Genomic DNA, 17,755 nt, shown 5'->3' with positions numbered 1-17,755 from the left:
AGTATAGTATTTTGGCCCCTTTGCAGAACCTGCTTCAACTGCAATCAACAGAAAAATATGAGGAACAAACAAGCAGGACATGCCTCTCGTGGCTCGCTGGTCTAGGGGTAGGATTATTACTTAGTGTGCGAGAGGTCCCAGATGAGACCACTTTGCTTAGAAGAGGATGCATGTATTGAAAGATGTGGCTTATTTATCAAGTGGGATGCAAAAGAGAGTGTCTAGGGGTATGATTCTCGCTTTGGGTGCGAGAGGTCCCGGCTTCAATTCCCGGACCATTTCTAAGGGCAAATGGTCAATGTAATCAGAAAGCTGAATCTGGCAGTGGAGCCATGGAAAGAGCCCATGCCAAACAATGTAATCAGAAAGCTGAATCTGGCAGTGGAGACATGGAAAGAGCCCATGCAACCAAACTACTTGACCATTGCCTTTCAAGCCAGTGACAGACCGGAGCGGCATTTCCTTGAAAAATACGAATTTTGGTTAAATGTTTTGCGTCAAAGTATGGTGTCGTCCAATGTTATCTGAAGGCTGAATCTGGCAGTGGAGCCATGGAAAGAGCCCATGCCAAACAATGTAATCTGAAGGCTGAATCTGGCAGGGGAGCCATGGAAAGAGCCCATGCCAAACAAACTACTTGACCATTGCCTTTCAAGTCAGTGACAGATGGGAGCCGCTTTTCCTTGATAGAAATTTGCTAAAACATTGTTTTACGTGGCTTGTTGGACTAGGGGTATGATTCTCGCTTAGGATGTCCTGGATTTAGTCCCAGACGAGCCTTAAGGGTAAATTCTGTTTAATACCAAATCCTTGATTTAAAATCCACATTAGAACTAAGTTCACCCAGGTGGTGGAAACTAGGCAATATAACTATTAACCTCTTCAGATTTAATCCGAAAACTGAAGACTTGGCCCTCAGCAGTCGATTTGCATTTCAACCTATCTGGCCTTGGAATTCCCTGGGTTCCCCTAACAAGATTGGGAGGAAGCAAAAGTGGAGTGAAGCATCTGGGTGACAATGCAGAGCCTGCTTCCACTGCAACCAACAGAAAGAACTGGGAAACATATAAGGAACAAACGAGCAGGATATGGCACTCGTGGATTTGGTGCCATGGAAAGAGCCCATGACAACCAAACTACTTGACCATTGCCTTTATGTGGCTCGCTGGTCTAGGGGTATGATTCTCGCTTAGCGTGCGAGAGGTCCGGGGTTCAAATCTCGGACGAGCCCCAATGGTGAAATCTGTTTAATACCAAATTCCTAATTTAAAATTGGCACTAGAATCAAGTCTGCCCACATGGTGGTAACAAGGCATATTTGTTCATGCAAAAAGTAGAAGAATGGGTAATACGCAATGAAGAAGACTTTGCTCTCTGCAGTCGATTTGCGTTTCAACCTATCTGACCTCTGAATGCCCTGGGATCCCCTAACAGGTTTAGGAGGAAGCAAAAGTGTAGTATAGGATTTTGGCCCCTTTGCAGAACCTGCTTCAACTGCAATCAACAGAAAAATATGAGGAACAAACAAGCAGGACATGCCTCTCGTGGATCACTGGTCTAGGGGTATGATTATCACTTAGGGTGCGAGAGGTCCCAGATGAGACCACTTTGCTTAGAAGAGGATGCATGGATTGAATGATGTGGCTTATTGAGTGAAGGCTGAACCTGGCAGTGGAGCCATGGAAAGAGCCCATGCCAAACAATGTAATCAGAAAGCTGAATCTGGCAGTGGAGACATGGAAAGAGCCCATGCAACCAAACTACTTGACCATTGCCTTTCAAGTCACTGACAGATCGGAGCCGCATTTCCTTGATAGAAAATTGCTAAAACTCTATTTTACGTGGCTCGTTGGTCTAGGGGTATGATTCTTGCTAGAAAGCTTATATGAGTTGATTAAGTCCCAGTTACACACTAAGCTTTTTCATTACGATTCTGCTGTCACTTTTGTCTGAAATTGCTAAAACTGTGTTTTACGTTGGTCTAGGGGTACGATTCTTGCTTTGGGTGCGAGATTTCCCGGCATCAATTCCCGGACGATTCCTAAGGGCAAATGGGCAATGTAATCAGAAAGCTGAATCTGGCAGTGGAGCCATGGAAAGAGCCCATGCCAAACAATGTAATCAGAAAGCTGAATCTGGCAGTGGAGACATGGAAAGAGCTCATGCCAAACAAACTACTTGACCATTGCCTTTCAAGTCAGTGACAGACCGGAGCGGCATTTCCTTGATGGAAAATTGTTAAAACATTGTTTTACGTGGCTTGTTGGACTAGGGGTATGATTCTCGCTTAGGATGTCCTGGATTTAGTCCCAGACGAGCCTTAAGGGTAAATTCTGTTTAATACCAAATCCTTAATTTAAAATCCACATTAGAACTAAGTTCACCCAGGTGGTGGAAACTAGGCAATATAACTATTAACCTCTTCAGATTTAATCCGAAAACTGAAGACTTGGCCCTCAGCAGTCGATTTGCATTTCAACCTATCTGGCCTTGGAATGCCCTGGGTTCCCCTAACAAGATTGGGAGGAAGCAAAAGTGGAGTGAAGCATCTGGGTGACAATGCAGAGCCTGCTTCCACTGCAACCAACAGAAAGAACTGGGAAACATATAAGGAACAAACGAGCAGGATATGGCACTCGTGGATTTGGTGCCATGGAAAGAGCCCATGACAAACAATGTAATCAGAAAGCTGAATCTGGCAGTGGAGCCATGGAAAGAGCCCATGCCAAACAAACTACTTGACCATTGCCTTTCAAGTCAGTGACAGATCGGAGCCGCATTTCCTTGATAGAAAATTGCTAAAACTCTATTTTACGTGGCTCGTTGGTCTAGGGGTATGATTCTTGCTAGAAAGCTTATATGAGTTGATTAAGTCCCAGTTACACACTAAGCTTTTTCATTACGATTCTGCTGTCACTTTTGACTGAAATTGCTAAAACTGTGATTTACGTGGGTCGTTGGTCTAGGGGTACGATTCTTGCTTTGGGTGCGAGAGATCTGAGGTTCAAATCCTGGACGAGCCTTAAGGGCAAAATCTGGTTAATACCAAATTCTTCATTTAAAGTTCACATTAGAATCAAGTCCACACAGATGGTGGAATTTAGGCGTATTTGTTCATGCACAATGTAAAAGAATTGTGAATAGGCAATGAAGTCAATAATCTTTTTCTAATTTATTTCAAAAACTGAAGACTTTGGTCTCAGCAGTCGATTTGCGTTTGAACCTATTTGGCCTTGGAAGGCCCTGGGATCCCCTAACCCTTCTTGTAAGAAGATTACTATCAATATGTCTTTCAACATAAAATTGACAATGAAAACCATCAGTTTAACCCTGCCTGAACTGAACTATGCTTGTTTATTTTACCGCCACATCCAAACACGAAACCGATGTGTTTAATTTGTAATGAGTGCGTTGGCGTACTTAAAGATTACAATGTGTGGAGGCACCACATTGAGAAACACCAGACTTTCCGCACCAATTTTCATCAAAAATTGCAAAGTTTGATTGCATCTTACAACTGGAGCAGTACTACATGGTGCGGTCATTCACAGCCCAAGAGAGAGCTACCGCAGCATCCCTCCGTGTTTCCTGGATATTGGCAAAAAAGAAAAGACCATTCACAGACTCTGAAACCGTTAAGGACTGTATGCTGGCCGTCGTGGATGAGGTGATAAATGACGATAAAACGAGCGTCTGCTATAAAAAAAATGTACCCCTGTCAGATACTTCCAACAATTCTTGCTAAAGACAGTGGTGGAAAAAGTACTAAAATATTGTACTTAAGTAAAAGTACCAATATTTTGATGAAATATTACTCAAATTGTCTTGGACCCAAATGCGTTGGAGACGAGAGCAGAGTAGCATTCAAAGATTTAATAAGCAAAAGGTACAACAAAAGGTGTCCTGAAGTCACATGCAAAACATGTTTCCAAAAAAATACTGAGGAGCACAAAAAGACCAGGAACATGGAAACAAACTGGAACACCGACAACATACCTTACAAGACAAGAGAAGCACAACACGACAGAACCCTTCAAACAGAAACAATCATCCGACAAAACACCAAGGAAACACAGAGACTAAATACACAGGGTAACGAAGTTAAACAAGGAACAGGGGACACAAGGGAAAGGAACAGGTATAACATATCAGGGCTGGGCAGACAATCACTAAGGTGGGAAACACAAAGCAGGAAGTAAAACAAGACATGACAAGGGAGAAAAACAGACTACTACAAAATAAAACAGGAAACACTACACAGACACTCACAAACGTAATACAACAGTTATAATGCAAACCAAGGCCAAATCACGTGTTTTGACTCCATAAATGGGTTAGACCCTAATGTTCACAGCCCAGACTAGCAGCTGGCTTCTGCACACCTCAGTAGCCTGTATGGGCTAATTAGATGCATGTGAATTAATTTAGCCAGTGTCCTACATACGTTGTCCTATGGACGGCAATTCATTTTCCCAAGGGGCCACATGAGAAACAGGGACTGTTGTGGAGGGCCGCGAACCAATAGGCCAAAATCAATTCTGCTCAATATTGATTTTATGTCAGGTGGCACATACTCAAACGTCTCTTTTTTCTCTGGGCATATTAGCGCAGCAGAGTCCACCAAACACTCTTTAATAAACTCCCCTTCAGAAAATGGCTTACTGTTTTTGCCGATTTTGTGGGATATCACAAAGCTGGTCTTGACTGCTGCATCCCTGGAAGCCTTGTTGCTTTTGCAAAGCTTCAGATGTCCGTGCCCGCTCTGCATCAGTCAAATTGTTGTATTTCTTCTTTCTTCTATTTCTTTTGAATTGTGACTTACAACCAGAGAAGAAAAATCTGCATACCTTCGCACAAAAAAAAGGAATGCCCAGGTCTGGTATAGTGGTTCCGGGCGCGATTTTTCTTTCTTCCTTTCGGTTTTCGTTAGTTAACTTTTTTTTTTTTTACTCGGATAGGATTTGTAATGTAGCGAAATACAATACTTCACTCAAAACGTAATCAAGTACATTTTAAAATACCGATTTTAAAAACTACTTGAAAAATACAAAATATACAACAAAACTACTCAATACACTAACGTCAGTAAATGTATTTCATTACTTTCCACCTCTGGCTGCAGATGTATATGAAACGCTGTTAGGAGACCTGATGAAAGCTAATACTATTTCTATAGCAGTAGATGAGTCCACAGACAAAACTGATACTGCTCAGTTGTGCATATATGTCCGTTTTTTTGATCGGCAAATGATTCCGAGAGGAGCTGCTCGGCCTACTGCCATTAGAAGGGCACACAACTGGCGATATAGTCTTTGGGAAAATTTCCGTTTTTTTTTTAAAGACAATGGTCTGGATATGAAGTTTGTGTTTATGCTTGTGACAGATGGGGCTCCATCCATGACAGGGAAAGTGAATGGTTTGGCAGCATGTTGGTCCGCTGTTGCACCTCAGTTGATCTCCTTACACTGCATTGTGCATCAGGCTGTGTTGTGCACAAAATTAAGTGGGGCGCTCAAAACGGCAATGGACAGCGTGATGGCTACAATTAATTTATTTGCTCCACATCAAGCCTCCAACAATGCTTATTCCGCATGCTGCTGTCAGAAATGCTGAAAGGCTGTCCAAAGGCAAGGCACTGGAGCGTTTCTGTGGTCTCAGAGAGGAGATCATAAATTTCCTCCTCCTCCGCAGCAGCAGCAGGCAAAAAAAAGCAAGAAACACACTTTAGTCGCATACTGGACGACAACTTCATGGCTGATGCCTGCTTTCTGAGCGACATATTCAAAGACCTGAATGATGTCAATTTGGGACTACAAGGCAGACACAAAATTGTCATCGACCTTGTGGAACAGATGTGCGCATTCCAAGTTAAACTGGACCTTTTCGCAACTGATTTGAGCACAGGCCGAATGCTGCATTTTCCGACACTCTGCAAATGCAACTCATCCCCCGCACAAATCACGGATGTGATGACAGATTTCATTGCGAGCCTGAAAAAGAACTTTGCTGGTCGATTGGATCGACTTGTTGACTAAAGACTTTGCTCTCAGCAGTCAATTTGCGTTTCAACCTATCTGGTCTTGGAATGCCTTGGGTTCCCCTAACAAGATTGGAAGGAAGCAAAAGTGGAGTGAAGCATCTGGGTGACAATGCAGAGTCTGCTTCCACTGCAACCAACAGAAACAACTGGGAAAGATATGAGCAACTAATGAGCAGGATATGGCACTCGTGGCTCATTGGTCTAGGGGTATGTTTCTCACTAGTGAAGTTGGCAGCTCCAGCAGCCGCGGTCGTGTACGTCCCTGGGGCCAGAGCGGGTGATGTGGAATCCTATCTAAAGCTGCTGGCTAAAGATAACCGTAAATACAGTAAGATAATACTTCACGTAGGTGGTAATGATACCCGATTACGCAAATCGGAGATCACTAAAATTAATGTTGAGTCACTTTTTCTCTGGACCCTTGCCAAACCTGATCAGCGATGACATGTACAGCCGCATGTCATCCTTCCCCCACTGGTTGTCGGGGTGGTGCCCAGCTAATAATGTGAGCTACATAAATAACTGGAGGGCGTTCTGGGGAAAGCCTGGTCTGATTAGGAGAGACGGCATTCATCCCACTTTGGACGGAGCCGCTCTCATATCAAAAAATCTGACCGAGTCTATTATCAGTCATAAACCATGACAACCTCTGATATTAGTAATCAGAGGTGCAGTGCTACGCCCTCCTCTGTGCTTCCATTGGAGCAGTCGCCCACTCATAGTCCCATAACTAGTGTCTGTCCCCCGACTCAGATCAGTTAAATTAAAAGTAAACAAAAGCAGGGCTATACTTAACAACCTAATTGGAATTAAAACTACCACTGCAATGACAGAACAGAATAGGAAAATTAGATGTGGACTATTAAATATTAGATCTCTGTCTTCTAAAGCAATATTGGTAAACGATTTGATATCAGATAATCAAATTGATCTATTCTGTCTTACCGAAACCTGGCTGGGCCATGAAGAATATGTTAGTTTAAATGAAGCCACTCCTCCAAGTCATAATACTCAAATTCCGGAGTTGCAGCCATATTTGACACAAGCCTGTTAATTAATCCTAAACCTAAACTAAATTGTAACTCGTTTGAAAGCCTTGTTCTTAATATTCAACATCCAACATGGAAATCATTACAGCCAATTATATTTGTTGTTATTTACCGAGCTCCAGGTCCGTATTCTGAATTGTTATCTGAATTCTCAGAGTTTTTATCATGTGTTATCCTTAAATCAGACAAAGTACTTATTGTAGGTAATTTTAATATCCATGTGAACGTTGACAGCAATAGCCTTAGTATTGCTTTCAACTCAATACTAGATTAAACTGGCTTTAGTCAGAGTGTGCATAAGGCCACTCACTGTTTTAACCACATCCTCGACCTTGTGCTAGCATTTGGCATTGAAATTGAAGATTTAATAGTATTTCCGCACAATCCTATATTATCAGACCATTTTTTAATAACTTTCGAATTCTTACTACCCGACTATACAAAATTAGATAAAAGCTTCTACACTAGATGCCTATCTGACAGTGCTATAGCTAAACTTAATGAATCTATTCCAACAGCATTTAACTCAATGTTGTGCTTTAATATAACAGAGAACCTTTATGTTAACTTTAGTCCCTCCCAAATTGATAATTTTGTAGAAGGTGCTACGGCCTGCCTACGGACTACTTTAGACTCCGTTTGTCAGGTTTGGGGGACAGAACTCAGACGCGGACACTGGAGTAGTGAAAAAAGAAAAATATTTATTTGTCAAAAAATAACTTGTGGTAGGAGGTGAACTGGTCCGTAGTGGTAGGAACTGGTAGCGGAGTGTGGCGAGGAGATCAAGGTTTGTAGAAGCAGGGGACTGGAGTGGAGCTGACTGGGTCCAAGATCTGGTGGTTGCTGGAGGTGAGTATTTCTTCTAGGACACGGAAACAGACAAGTTAGATCGAGGCAAAAACTCAGAACAAGAAAACACTAGTGAGAGCAGCAAAGAACTCATACTCAAGGTAAGTAACAATCCGGCATCGAGCAGAAGGTCACACTGATCTTTAAAGGAGGTAGATGAGCTGATGAGTAGCAGGTGAGTTTATTGAATTGGAACCAGGTGCGAGGAGAAGGCAGCAGGAGGAGGCGTGTCCACACACTGTGGAAAATGACGTTAGAGAAAGGGGGAAAACAAAAACACACCAGCCAAACTGCAAGCAACCAAACGAGGGAAAAAAAACAAAAACACAGTCACACCAGCCCAGAAAGTCACTGGGGTGTGACACTGTTGCTCCCCTCAAAAAGAAGATGATGGAGACACGAATGCAGTACTAGATTTAAATCAGGATAGATCAGGGGTCAATCACACGAAAGCCCAAAAACGTGTATCGGACATGTTTAAAGCAGTTGTGGAATCCCACTATCTTACAGATATATGGAGGATGCACAATCCTACTAGCAAGGATTACACCTTCTTTTCCACACGTCACCTCACCCACTCCTGCATTGATTATATTTTGTGCTCCAGTGAACTTAAGGCAATGTTCCACACGATAGCAATAGAACCAGCAATTCTGTCTGATCACAATGCGCTGATAACCACATTCCGTTGTGATATGTTAGGAGAAAGATCTAGGAGATGGCAATTTAATAATTCCCTTCTCCAAAACACAGATTTTGATACAGAGTTTAGAGCCAAGCTGGCAGAGTTTATATAAATCAATACTGACTTAGTTTCGGACCCGGCGTATATCTGGCAAGCCACTAAAGGATTTATTAGAGATTTCACATCTTCCTTTGTGGTCAATTTGAACAAAAAGAGAGAGGCAAGGATTGCGGAGTTGGAAGAACGTTGTAAATCGTTAGAGCAGTCTCTAAAGACGTGTTTTTCTAAACCTACCCATACTCTTTTAGGCACAAATCGAGCAGAGCTAAATGATTTGCTAAGAAGGAGAGCTGAATATAATGCACAGAGTGAGACCAAGCAAACCAAGCAAATTGCTGGCTCTGAAATTAAAACAAAGCGAATCCAGAGCTACTATCAACAGCATCCGCACAGGCAGAGGTATCTCAACGAATCCTAAAGATATCACCGCCACTTTCCAATCCTTTTATTCAAAGTTGTATGAATCCTCCTGCAATCTGGATCTGACACAGTGCCAAAAGTTCTTGAAAGAGATAAACCTGCCTCTTCTTGACCCAGAGGAGGCAGAAGAACTGGGTCAACCTATAACGTTAGAGGAACTTAAATTAGTGTTAAAAACAGCTAAGAAAGGGAAACACATTGGACGGAATTCCATCAGAACTTCTACAATACTTTGACATACTAGGACCTACCATTTTACAAACTTTAACCTCGGCCATAGAGAGGGGCACCTTTCATCAACAAACCAACACTGCACTAATTTCGGTCATACACAAAAAGGGCAAAGATCCTAAGGAGTGCTCAAACTACAGGCCCATCAGCCTCATTGGGACGGATATTAAGCTCTACTCCAAAGTCTTGGCACTATGCCTAGAATGATTTATTGAGAAGCTAGTCCACACTGACCAATCAGGGTTTATACCAAAGCGTTACGCTGTAGACAATAGCCAACAACAGCCATTCCCCATCGCGCGGGGCTTGAGGCAGGGATGCCCGCTATCTCCCATGCAATTTGCGATCTCTCTTGAACCGTTAGCCCAGGCCATAAGGCAAAATAAAATATGTAATATCCAGATTAAATCCAATAACAACTCAATATCATTATTTGCAGATGATATTTTGCTGTACATATCTGACCTTGAGGACTCTGTTCCAAAGATCTTTAATGAATTTGGCTCAATCTCCAGCTATAAAATCAATTGGAATAAATCTAATTTTCTTCTGTTGAACAACAGACAGGTGACATCAATACCAACCCAAAGCAAAATGACATATTTGGGCATCGCCATTCACGCATCGCTACAGCGAGTTGTCCAGGACAACTATGAAACTATACTAAGTAGTGTTCAAAGGGCTCTGACCAATTGGCATCGCTACAGTCCCGGATTGCTGTTGTTAAAATTAACATAGTTCCTCGTGTGAATTTCTTAAGTACAATGATCCCCTTACCCCCACCAATACATTTCTGGAAGAAACTTGATACTGTAATTCGGCAGTATACTTGGAATAATAAACAACCTAGGCTAAAATACTCTACCCTGCAACATACCACAAACACGGGGGGGCCTGGCCCTCCCTAACGTTAAAGTGTACCACAGAGCCTTTCAGCTACGGGCCCTCAGAGTGTGGATGGACATCATCTACAGTCCCATGGAGAGAAATACAGCAAAACCTCACTGGAAGTCTAAGACTGCAAGACCTTGCCTTTGCAGGTGTGTGCCCAAAAAAGTGTATGCTAGCCTATGGCCCTATTATCACCAACACACTGACCAACTTTAAACAGGTGGAGGAGCAACTACGCTACACCAATAAGTGGAATTTGAGCATCCCAATTTGGCACAACATACACTTAAAGTGGCCATATTATGCTTATTTTCAGGTTCATAATTGTATTTTGAGGTTGTACCAGAATAGGTTTACATGGTTTCATTTTCAAAAAAACATATTTTTGTTGTACTGCACATTGCTGCAGCTCCTCCTTTCACACGCTGTCAGTTTGGGACAACATTTCCCACTGTTCCAAGAACCCAAATCACCAGCAGATCCACTTCAACATATGTCATAGGACATATTGGACTCCTCAGAAGAGATACGTCTCTAAAGTCATTCCTACTCCCTATTGTACATTCTGTCAACCTGAACAAACTGGAACTTAACCTCACATGGTCTGGGAGTATGAACAGGTGCATGAGTTTTGGAATAAAACAACATGAATAATATCTGATGTGATAGGATGTCGAATTCCTACTGACCCGATTGTTTTGTTACTTAATGATGACTCTAAATTACACCTACTACACCCCCCCACTCGCTTTGTATAAAACAGTGGTTGGTGTATTTTCTAGACATAGTTATGCTTAAGCTCTCTACAACAAGGATTAACAAAGCCAAGTCATCGACTATAGATCTATGGAAAAACGCAGTAGCACAAGTATCAGTCCTAATCACAAGAATTAGAGGAGAGTGACTAGGCAAGGTGTGATTTCTGTTTTTGTTCTCCTCGAGACCGCACAGGGTGGGGGGTGGGAGAGGGTTGTTGTTCTTGTTCAATTATGTTTACCTGTTCTGTATGTTTAAAAATATAAAATCAATAAAAATTGATCTTAAAAAAAGAATACTTCAGCTGAGAAATGTAGCAAAAGACTGAAGAAGGAGAAGGGAACACTAGAAAAGCAGATCTTTTATCTGAGGAAACAGCTGGCAGAAATGAGAAAACTAAAGGATAAATGTAGAAGGAGAGAGATGAGATTGATGGCAAGACAAAGTCAAGGCCTAAGTGAAAAATTCAAGCAAAGGGGAGGCAAGAAAGTATCAGTAGAGAGAAAGCAGGCTGTTATCAAGTTTTTGTCCAGAGATGAAAACAGTTTTCTTTTAGCTGGGAAAAAAGACACCATCGCCAAAAATAAACAGATGGTACAAAGAAGAGTTCTAACAAAGCCCCTCATTGAGCTCCACACGCAGTATCAGACTGAGGTTGAACAGCATCTGTCCATGTCTTACAGACAATTTGTTCGAAGGCGGCCATTTTACATCACAGAGCCCAAGTCCAGGGACCGAGATACCTGTGCATGTTCAGAACACGAAAACATCTGTCTGTTGGTGAACAAACTTACCAAGAGAGGGCTGCTGAAGACAAACAGCATCTCAGAGTTAGTGGGAATCATTGTATGTGACCCCAAAAATAACGTATGGATCGCGTTTGTCCTAAGTGCTGCTTTGACGAAGTTGAATTTCCTGAAACAGACAGTATTACGGTCTCTTGAGAACAATGGGAGCAGGTAACTTCAAGAAATGGAGAGAAAACCTTTGCAAATGTTGTAAAGCGCACACATACAGGGCCAATACAGGAATTGAAAGAGCTGTTCCAAAAAAATGCTAGAAGCTTTAGCCATCAGTTCAATTGGATCCACCAAACAGAGCAGTTTCGTTACATAAAACAAAATCTCATTGACTCTGAAGCGGTTCTTCACATTGATTTCTCAGAGAACTATGCATGCAAGATGAGCACAATGATACTAGCTTATCATTTCGGAGGCAGTCGAAAGCAAGCCACAATCCACACTGCTATCCTCTACACTGTCCATGGCACAAAATCACATGCAACACTGTCAGACACCATCCGTCATGATGAGCGGGCAGTGTGGGCACACTTGGAGCCCATACTGAAGGAGCTACGGGCAACCTAACCAAAGATGACAGCTTTGCATATTATTAGTGATGGACCTGTTACACAGTACAGGAACAAAGTAAACTTTTACATGCTTAGCACTGTGCCTTTCCTATCTGGATTTGATTATGTTTCATGGAACTATTCTGAACGATCCCATGGAAAGGGTGCCCCGGACGGTATTGGTGGTGCCGTTGCTGTCCAAAAAGTCAGGATCAAGCATTCATCATCACTGGATAAGCGAAGAGGCAATAAAAAAGTATAATGAGCTAATTCCAGGCAAGATGATCGTTGTGAAGGGCACCTTAAAGATCCAGCAGTTTTTGTATTCACAAGCTGCACAGATAAGCCATAGGGAGGAGATGTGCTTCTGCAAGCATGCAGAAATGAAGACCCGGGGCCTGTTTCACAAAAGCAGAATATATAAATCCAGGATAACTGATAAAGCGAGGCTTGACCTAGTCTAATCTGTGCATCCTGGCTTGCTGCGTTTCACGAAGGCCAAGCCAGGCTGAGGAGGAGCGACTAGGTCGAGCCAGGCTGAAGTAATTCAGATAGATGCGCGTCCACAGCTTTCCTCAAAAGACCACGAGGTCGATCACAGATTTACTGATGCCAAAATGGAGAATACGCATTGTACATACTTTATACAGAGTGAGCAGCAGCTTCTTGTGGAAGTATGATCACGTGAAACACATTATTTGTATAAAAAGAAAAGAAACATGGCCGCTGTAATGAAACAGCGAGAGAAAGCGTAGCTGACGATCACGGACTGACTGAATGTGTAAGCAGCCTAAATATATACATTAACTGACCACTGCTCTGAACTGAAACCGTCATAATCGTACCATTCAAGGATTAGGCTACTAATCATTTGCACAAATTAACAGTTGTACTCTTTGCCTTAAAAGTAAGCAGAAGATAATGTTACTCAGAAAATTTACATGAAGATCAATTTTCTACAACGCTAGAGTATGATGCGTAAATATCTCTTTCACTCTGTTTTGCCCTCTCTCTTTAATGGGCTAAAATATAAATTTCTTAAGTCATATTAACTTCCACTGCTCGCTTTTAATGCAAAGTGTACAACTGTTCGTTTGTGCAAATGACAAGTGACTCATTGAATGGTTTCAATTAAGAGCAGTAGTTCATTAATGTATATTTTTAGATAGCCTATATCATTCAGTCGGTCCGCTATTATCAGCCATGCTTTTTCTCGCGTTTTTTTTATTTTTTATAGAGGACGAGTTTCCTTCTCTACATATTATATTCCTTGCACCCTTGTATATATGGACATAGAAAATAAAGACACTGAAGAAATTGGACTCTAAAATCTAACTATAAAAATAATTAAATGATAAATTCCATGCACACTGTAAACATGAATGGAACAGAGTATATTCATCAGTTATTTCCCCCCCCCAGCAAGGTCAAAAACCATTGAGGTGTCCTCTCCCTGTTGTAACATGAGTGTACAGTAGCCTACAACACTAGATAGTTACTGGTCCAGTGAACTAAGACTATAATTTGGAAGGATTGTACAATTAGGATATGTTCTTCAAATTGTACAATCCTCCCAAATTATAGTCCCAGTTTACTGGACAACACAATTTGTGTGCTAAGAATGCCAAATACAATGCACATGGAAGAGGAACAAACATGATCCTTATTGTTAAAGAATTAAAAAAAAAATTAATCAACTAAAATAATTCGAGGTGTATTGGTCAACTATAGAAATGTACAGCGTTGTGTGTATTGCCCTTAGTAACAGACTTCATTTAAAACACATTTGAAATTGTATCAGCCTTTTCTAATTATCTCAACAACTGCCATAATATATTAATCATACTTCTAACAACAATATGAACAGCAGTCTTCATACAGCAATATAACAGTAACAATGACTGTCACATGAATAATTATAATTTAAAACTTTAAATAATAACAGTACTTAAATGAACAGCAATATGCACCTGTTGTATTTTAATCCAGGCTGATAACAATAGGGTAAAACCACTGCTGGGTGATCAGAAAAGGCTCCAGGATTAAATAAATCCTGGCTGTTAGCCTGGTCGGGAGCAGGCTAGCTGTACAGAATAAATCTCCATGGTGATTTATGTGCCTCCACTTTCGTGAAACCGAGTCAAGGCTTAACCCTTGTGTGGTCCATCGGCCTTGTGCGAGTTAGGTGCGTGCATGCGACACAATGACATACACAGGGGTCTCTGCGACCCCCTAGGACGAGTCGAGGCGGTCCATGTGAAATGAAATGCAATGAAATGAAATGCAATGAAATGAAATGAAGGGAGGGTCCCAGAGACCCGAAGGATCGAGGCATGGGTAAAATACAGAGTAATGCAGAGTCATGCTTAATGTTTTATTTGTTTATTTGTTTATTTGTTTATTTGTTTATTTGTTTGTTTTTACGACCGGCGCACCCCGGAAGTCCGCCCTCAGACGAGCAGCAGAGAAGGGCTACGGGCTCGCACATTCCGCGCAATAGGCGCAGCTCCCGCAGACGTACCTCCGGCAGCCGGCGCAGACGGCGTTTGTTTTGCGGTCGTTGCTCCTGGGACAGAGCTGACACCTCTTCCTCTCGCCGGCCGCTCTCGGCGCGGGCGGCTCCCGCTCGCCGTCCGGTCGTCGCGGTCCCTCGGCGGGCCCTCTCGTCGCGGCTCTGACGAGCGCGGCGGCCGCCTCCGTGCGAGGGAGGCTCCTCCTCCTCTCCATGAGCGGCGCGACGAGCGCCCGTCCCAGCTGCTCGAGGAACGCCCTCCTCCTGTTGAGCTTGCCGCGCATCCACGCGGGCCTGAGCTCTCGCCAGATCACGAAGGCGTTGTAGGCGGACACGTCGAGGACGTTGTGGAACACGGCGAGGGGCAAGCGCGCGGTCTTCCTACGGCAGCTGTACGTGGCCACGAGCTTGTCCAGGTTGTCCACGCCGCCCTTGGTGGCGTTGTAGTGGAGCACGATCTCGGGTTTGGCCGCGCGGCCGCCGGACGCCACCAGGAGCCGCGCGTCCCCCGCGTGCAGCGTGCTCAGCAGCAGCACGTTCTTGTTCCTCTTGGGCACGTAGGACACCAGAGCGGCGTCGGGCGTGAAGGCGAACCTGGACGAGGCGACCGCGCGGCCCCTGGTGTCGAGCAAGGCGGCCGGCAGCTCCGGCTTGTTTTTGCGCATCGTGCCCACCAGGGTGAGGCGCCTCTCGCGCAGGAGCCGCCGCGCCAGGTCGTACGAGGTGAAAAAGTTGTCGCACGTGACGTTGCGAGGGCCCGCGAGCCCCTCGGTCAGGTCCAGCACCACCCGGGCGCCCTGGTTCCTCTCGGACGCGCCGCACGCGGACTTTCCGGTGTAGGCCTGCACGTTCCACGCGTAGCTGGACTTGGCGTCGCAGGCCACCCACAGCTTGACGCCGTACCTCGCGGGCTTGCTGGGCATGTACTGGCGGAACGGGCATCGACCTTGGATGTGAGGCACAAGAAGAAGAAGAAGAAGAAGAAGAAGAAGAAGACAGAAGAAGAATAAGAAGAAGCACAAGAACAACACCAAGAAGAAGATGATGAATAAGACGAATAAGAAGAAAGAGTTAGGTACACAAAAAAAAAAGAAAAAAAAACAACAACACAAGAAACGATGATGACGACGACGATGACAAACCTCGAAAGGGGACCAGCTGCTCGTCCACGGTCACGTCGGGGCCCGGGTTGTAGAGGCCGGGAAGCCGGCGCGCCCACGCGTCAAACACGTCCCGCACGGCCGCTCGTCTGGCGGCTCTCGACTCGCGGTCGTCGAATCGCAGCAGTCTCGAGTACGCGTGGAACCGTTTGACCGGCATCGTGGCGCGGAATATGGGCCTGCCGCTCTCCTCGTGCCACAGGCTCTCCGCGGCCTCGTTGCGGGACCTGTACACGCCCGAGAGGATCAGCAGCCCGAGGTAGCCGCGCAGGTCCGCGGCCTCCATCGTTTTCCAGTCGTGGCCGCATTTCCTCAGGCCCTCGAGGTTCGTCGGCGCCACCACGATCTCCTCCACGTCCCGCGTGACAAACTAGGAGACTATGTCGTGCACGCGGGCCGCCGCGTACTCTGTGGGTCCCGGGGTCTGGGGAGCGGCGGCGGCGGCTGCGGCGGCGGCAGCAGCGGTAGCAGCAGAAGAAGAAGCAGAAGCAGAAACAGCAGAAGCAGAAACAGCAGAAGCAGCAGCAGCAGCAGCAGCAGCAGCAGAAGCAGCAGCAGTAGAAGCAGCAACAGCAGACGCGGAAGCAGTAGCAGTAGAAGCAGAGCGTGTGTGCTCGTGTTGTTGTTGTTGTTGTTGTTGGTCTTCATTTTCGTATTCGCTGCCACAGCGACGAGGTGGAGGGCCGCCGGGATGATACGTTTTCGAGGACCACTCGATTTTACCGTCTTTTGACACAAACGATTCCTCTTCTTGTTCTACTACTACTACTGCTGCTGCTGCTGCTGCTGCTGCTGCTGCTGCCGCTACCACTCCCCCGTTGTCTTGTTCTTGTTCTTGTTCTTGTTCTTCTTCTTCTTCTTCTTCTTCTTCTTCGTCTTCTTGTCCTCGTCCCCGTTCAATGTCCTCGTCTCGGCTTGTCTCGTCATCTGACGCGCAACCGAAAGATTCGCATTCTTGGTCCTCGTCAGAGTCACGTTCTTTTTCTTCTTCTTCTTCTTCTTCTTCTTCTTCTTGAACATCGCGTACGGTGCCGGTGAGTAGCCGCCGCAGGTTCCCATCTAGAGTCACACAGCGGGCCATGCTGGCTTTGCACCTGGCTGCTAAATTTAGGATCAAATGTCCACAAGAATAAAAAAAAATAAAAAATAAAATCGGACACCCACGACAAAAAAACAAAAACACAAAAACAAGAAGACAAATGTGTACAGTATGTGTGTGTGTGTGTGTGTGTGTGTGTGTGTGTGTGTGTGTGTGTGTGTGCATATAGTAAAAGTGTTTAGTATGCCGAGGTCAAGCCGGGACATTCCCTTTCCCTTACCCCTTCCCCTTTCCCTTTCCCTTGCCCTTTCCCTTTCCCTTGTCCGAAGGGACCGGGATCGTGTAGTGGAATCGGTTCTTTGCGTAGTACAAACCAGACGCCGCGAGCAACGCGGGGGTCTCCGGGACCCGAGAGGGCCGAGGCTCGTGTGGTAGAAACCGAACGCCGTCGGCGCGTTGATGAACAAGCCAACGGTCGGGGGGTCTCCGGGACCCGAGAGGGACGCTAGGCTCGTGCGGTAGAAAAGCCGTCGGCGAAGCGCGGGGTCTCCGGGACCCCGACGGGGACGCTAAGGCTCGTGTAGTAGAAACGGCGCGTTGATGAACAAGCCAACGGTCGGGGGGGTCTCCGGGACCCGAGAGGGACGCTAGGCTTGTGCGGTAGAAAAGCCGTCGGCGAAGCGCGGGGTCTCCGGGACCCCGACGGGGACGC

General features: G+C 44.9%; 1 protein-coding gene across 1 annotated transcript; it reads right to left on the bottom strand.

Moving 5' to 3' along the window:
* Positions 1-14,804: 14,804 nt before the first annotated feature.
* Positions 14,805-17,063, bottom strand: LOC118495616 (piggyBac transposable element-derived protein 4-like). The gene is made up of 3 exons (XM_036004435.1): positions 16,944-17,063; positions 15,987-16,374; positions 14,805-15,790 (listed from the first exon to the last, which is right to left on the bottom strand). Exons 1-3 carry the CDS (start codon positions 17,061-17,063, stop codon positions 14,805-14,807), a joined length of 1,494 nt encoding a protein of 497 aa, XP_035860328.1.
* Positions 17,064-17,755: the final 692 nt, after the last annotated feature.

The sequence above is a fragment of the Sander lucioperca genome, chromosome 8 (assembly GCF_008315115.2).
Source record: "Sander lucioperca isolate FBNREF2018 chromosome 8, SLUC_FBN_1.2, whole genome shotgun sequence".
NCBI lineage: Eukaryota > Metazoa > Chordata > Actinopteri > Perciformes > Percidae > Sander > Sander lucioperca.
This window is presented reverse-complemented; position numbering and strand designations above follow the sequence as displayed.

Bases quoted from the DNA above. Each gene is read 5' to 3' on its own strand.
- LOC118495616 (XM_036004435.1), bottom strand. From the start codon at position 17,063: ATGGGAACCTGCGGCGGCTACTCACCGGCACCGTACGCGATGTTCAAG. The intron at 16,375-16,943 runs GTTGCGCGTCAG...ATAGTCTCCTAG, and splicing joins CCAAGAATGCGAATCTTTCG to TTTGTCACGCGGGACGTGGA. The intron at 15,791-15,986 runs GTTTGTCATCGT...CTCACATCCAAG, and splicing joins GCAGCTGGTCCCCTTTCGAG to GTCGATGCCCGTTCCGCCAG.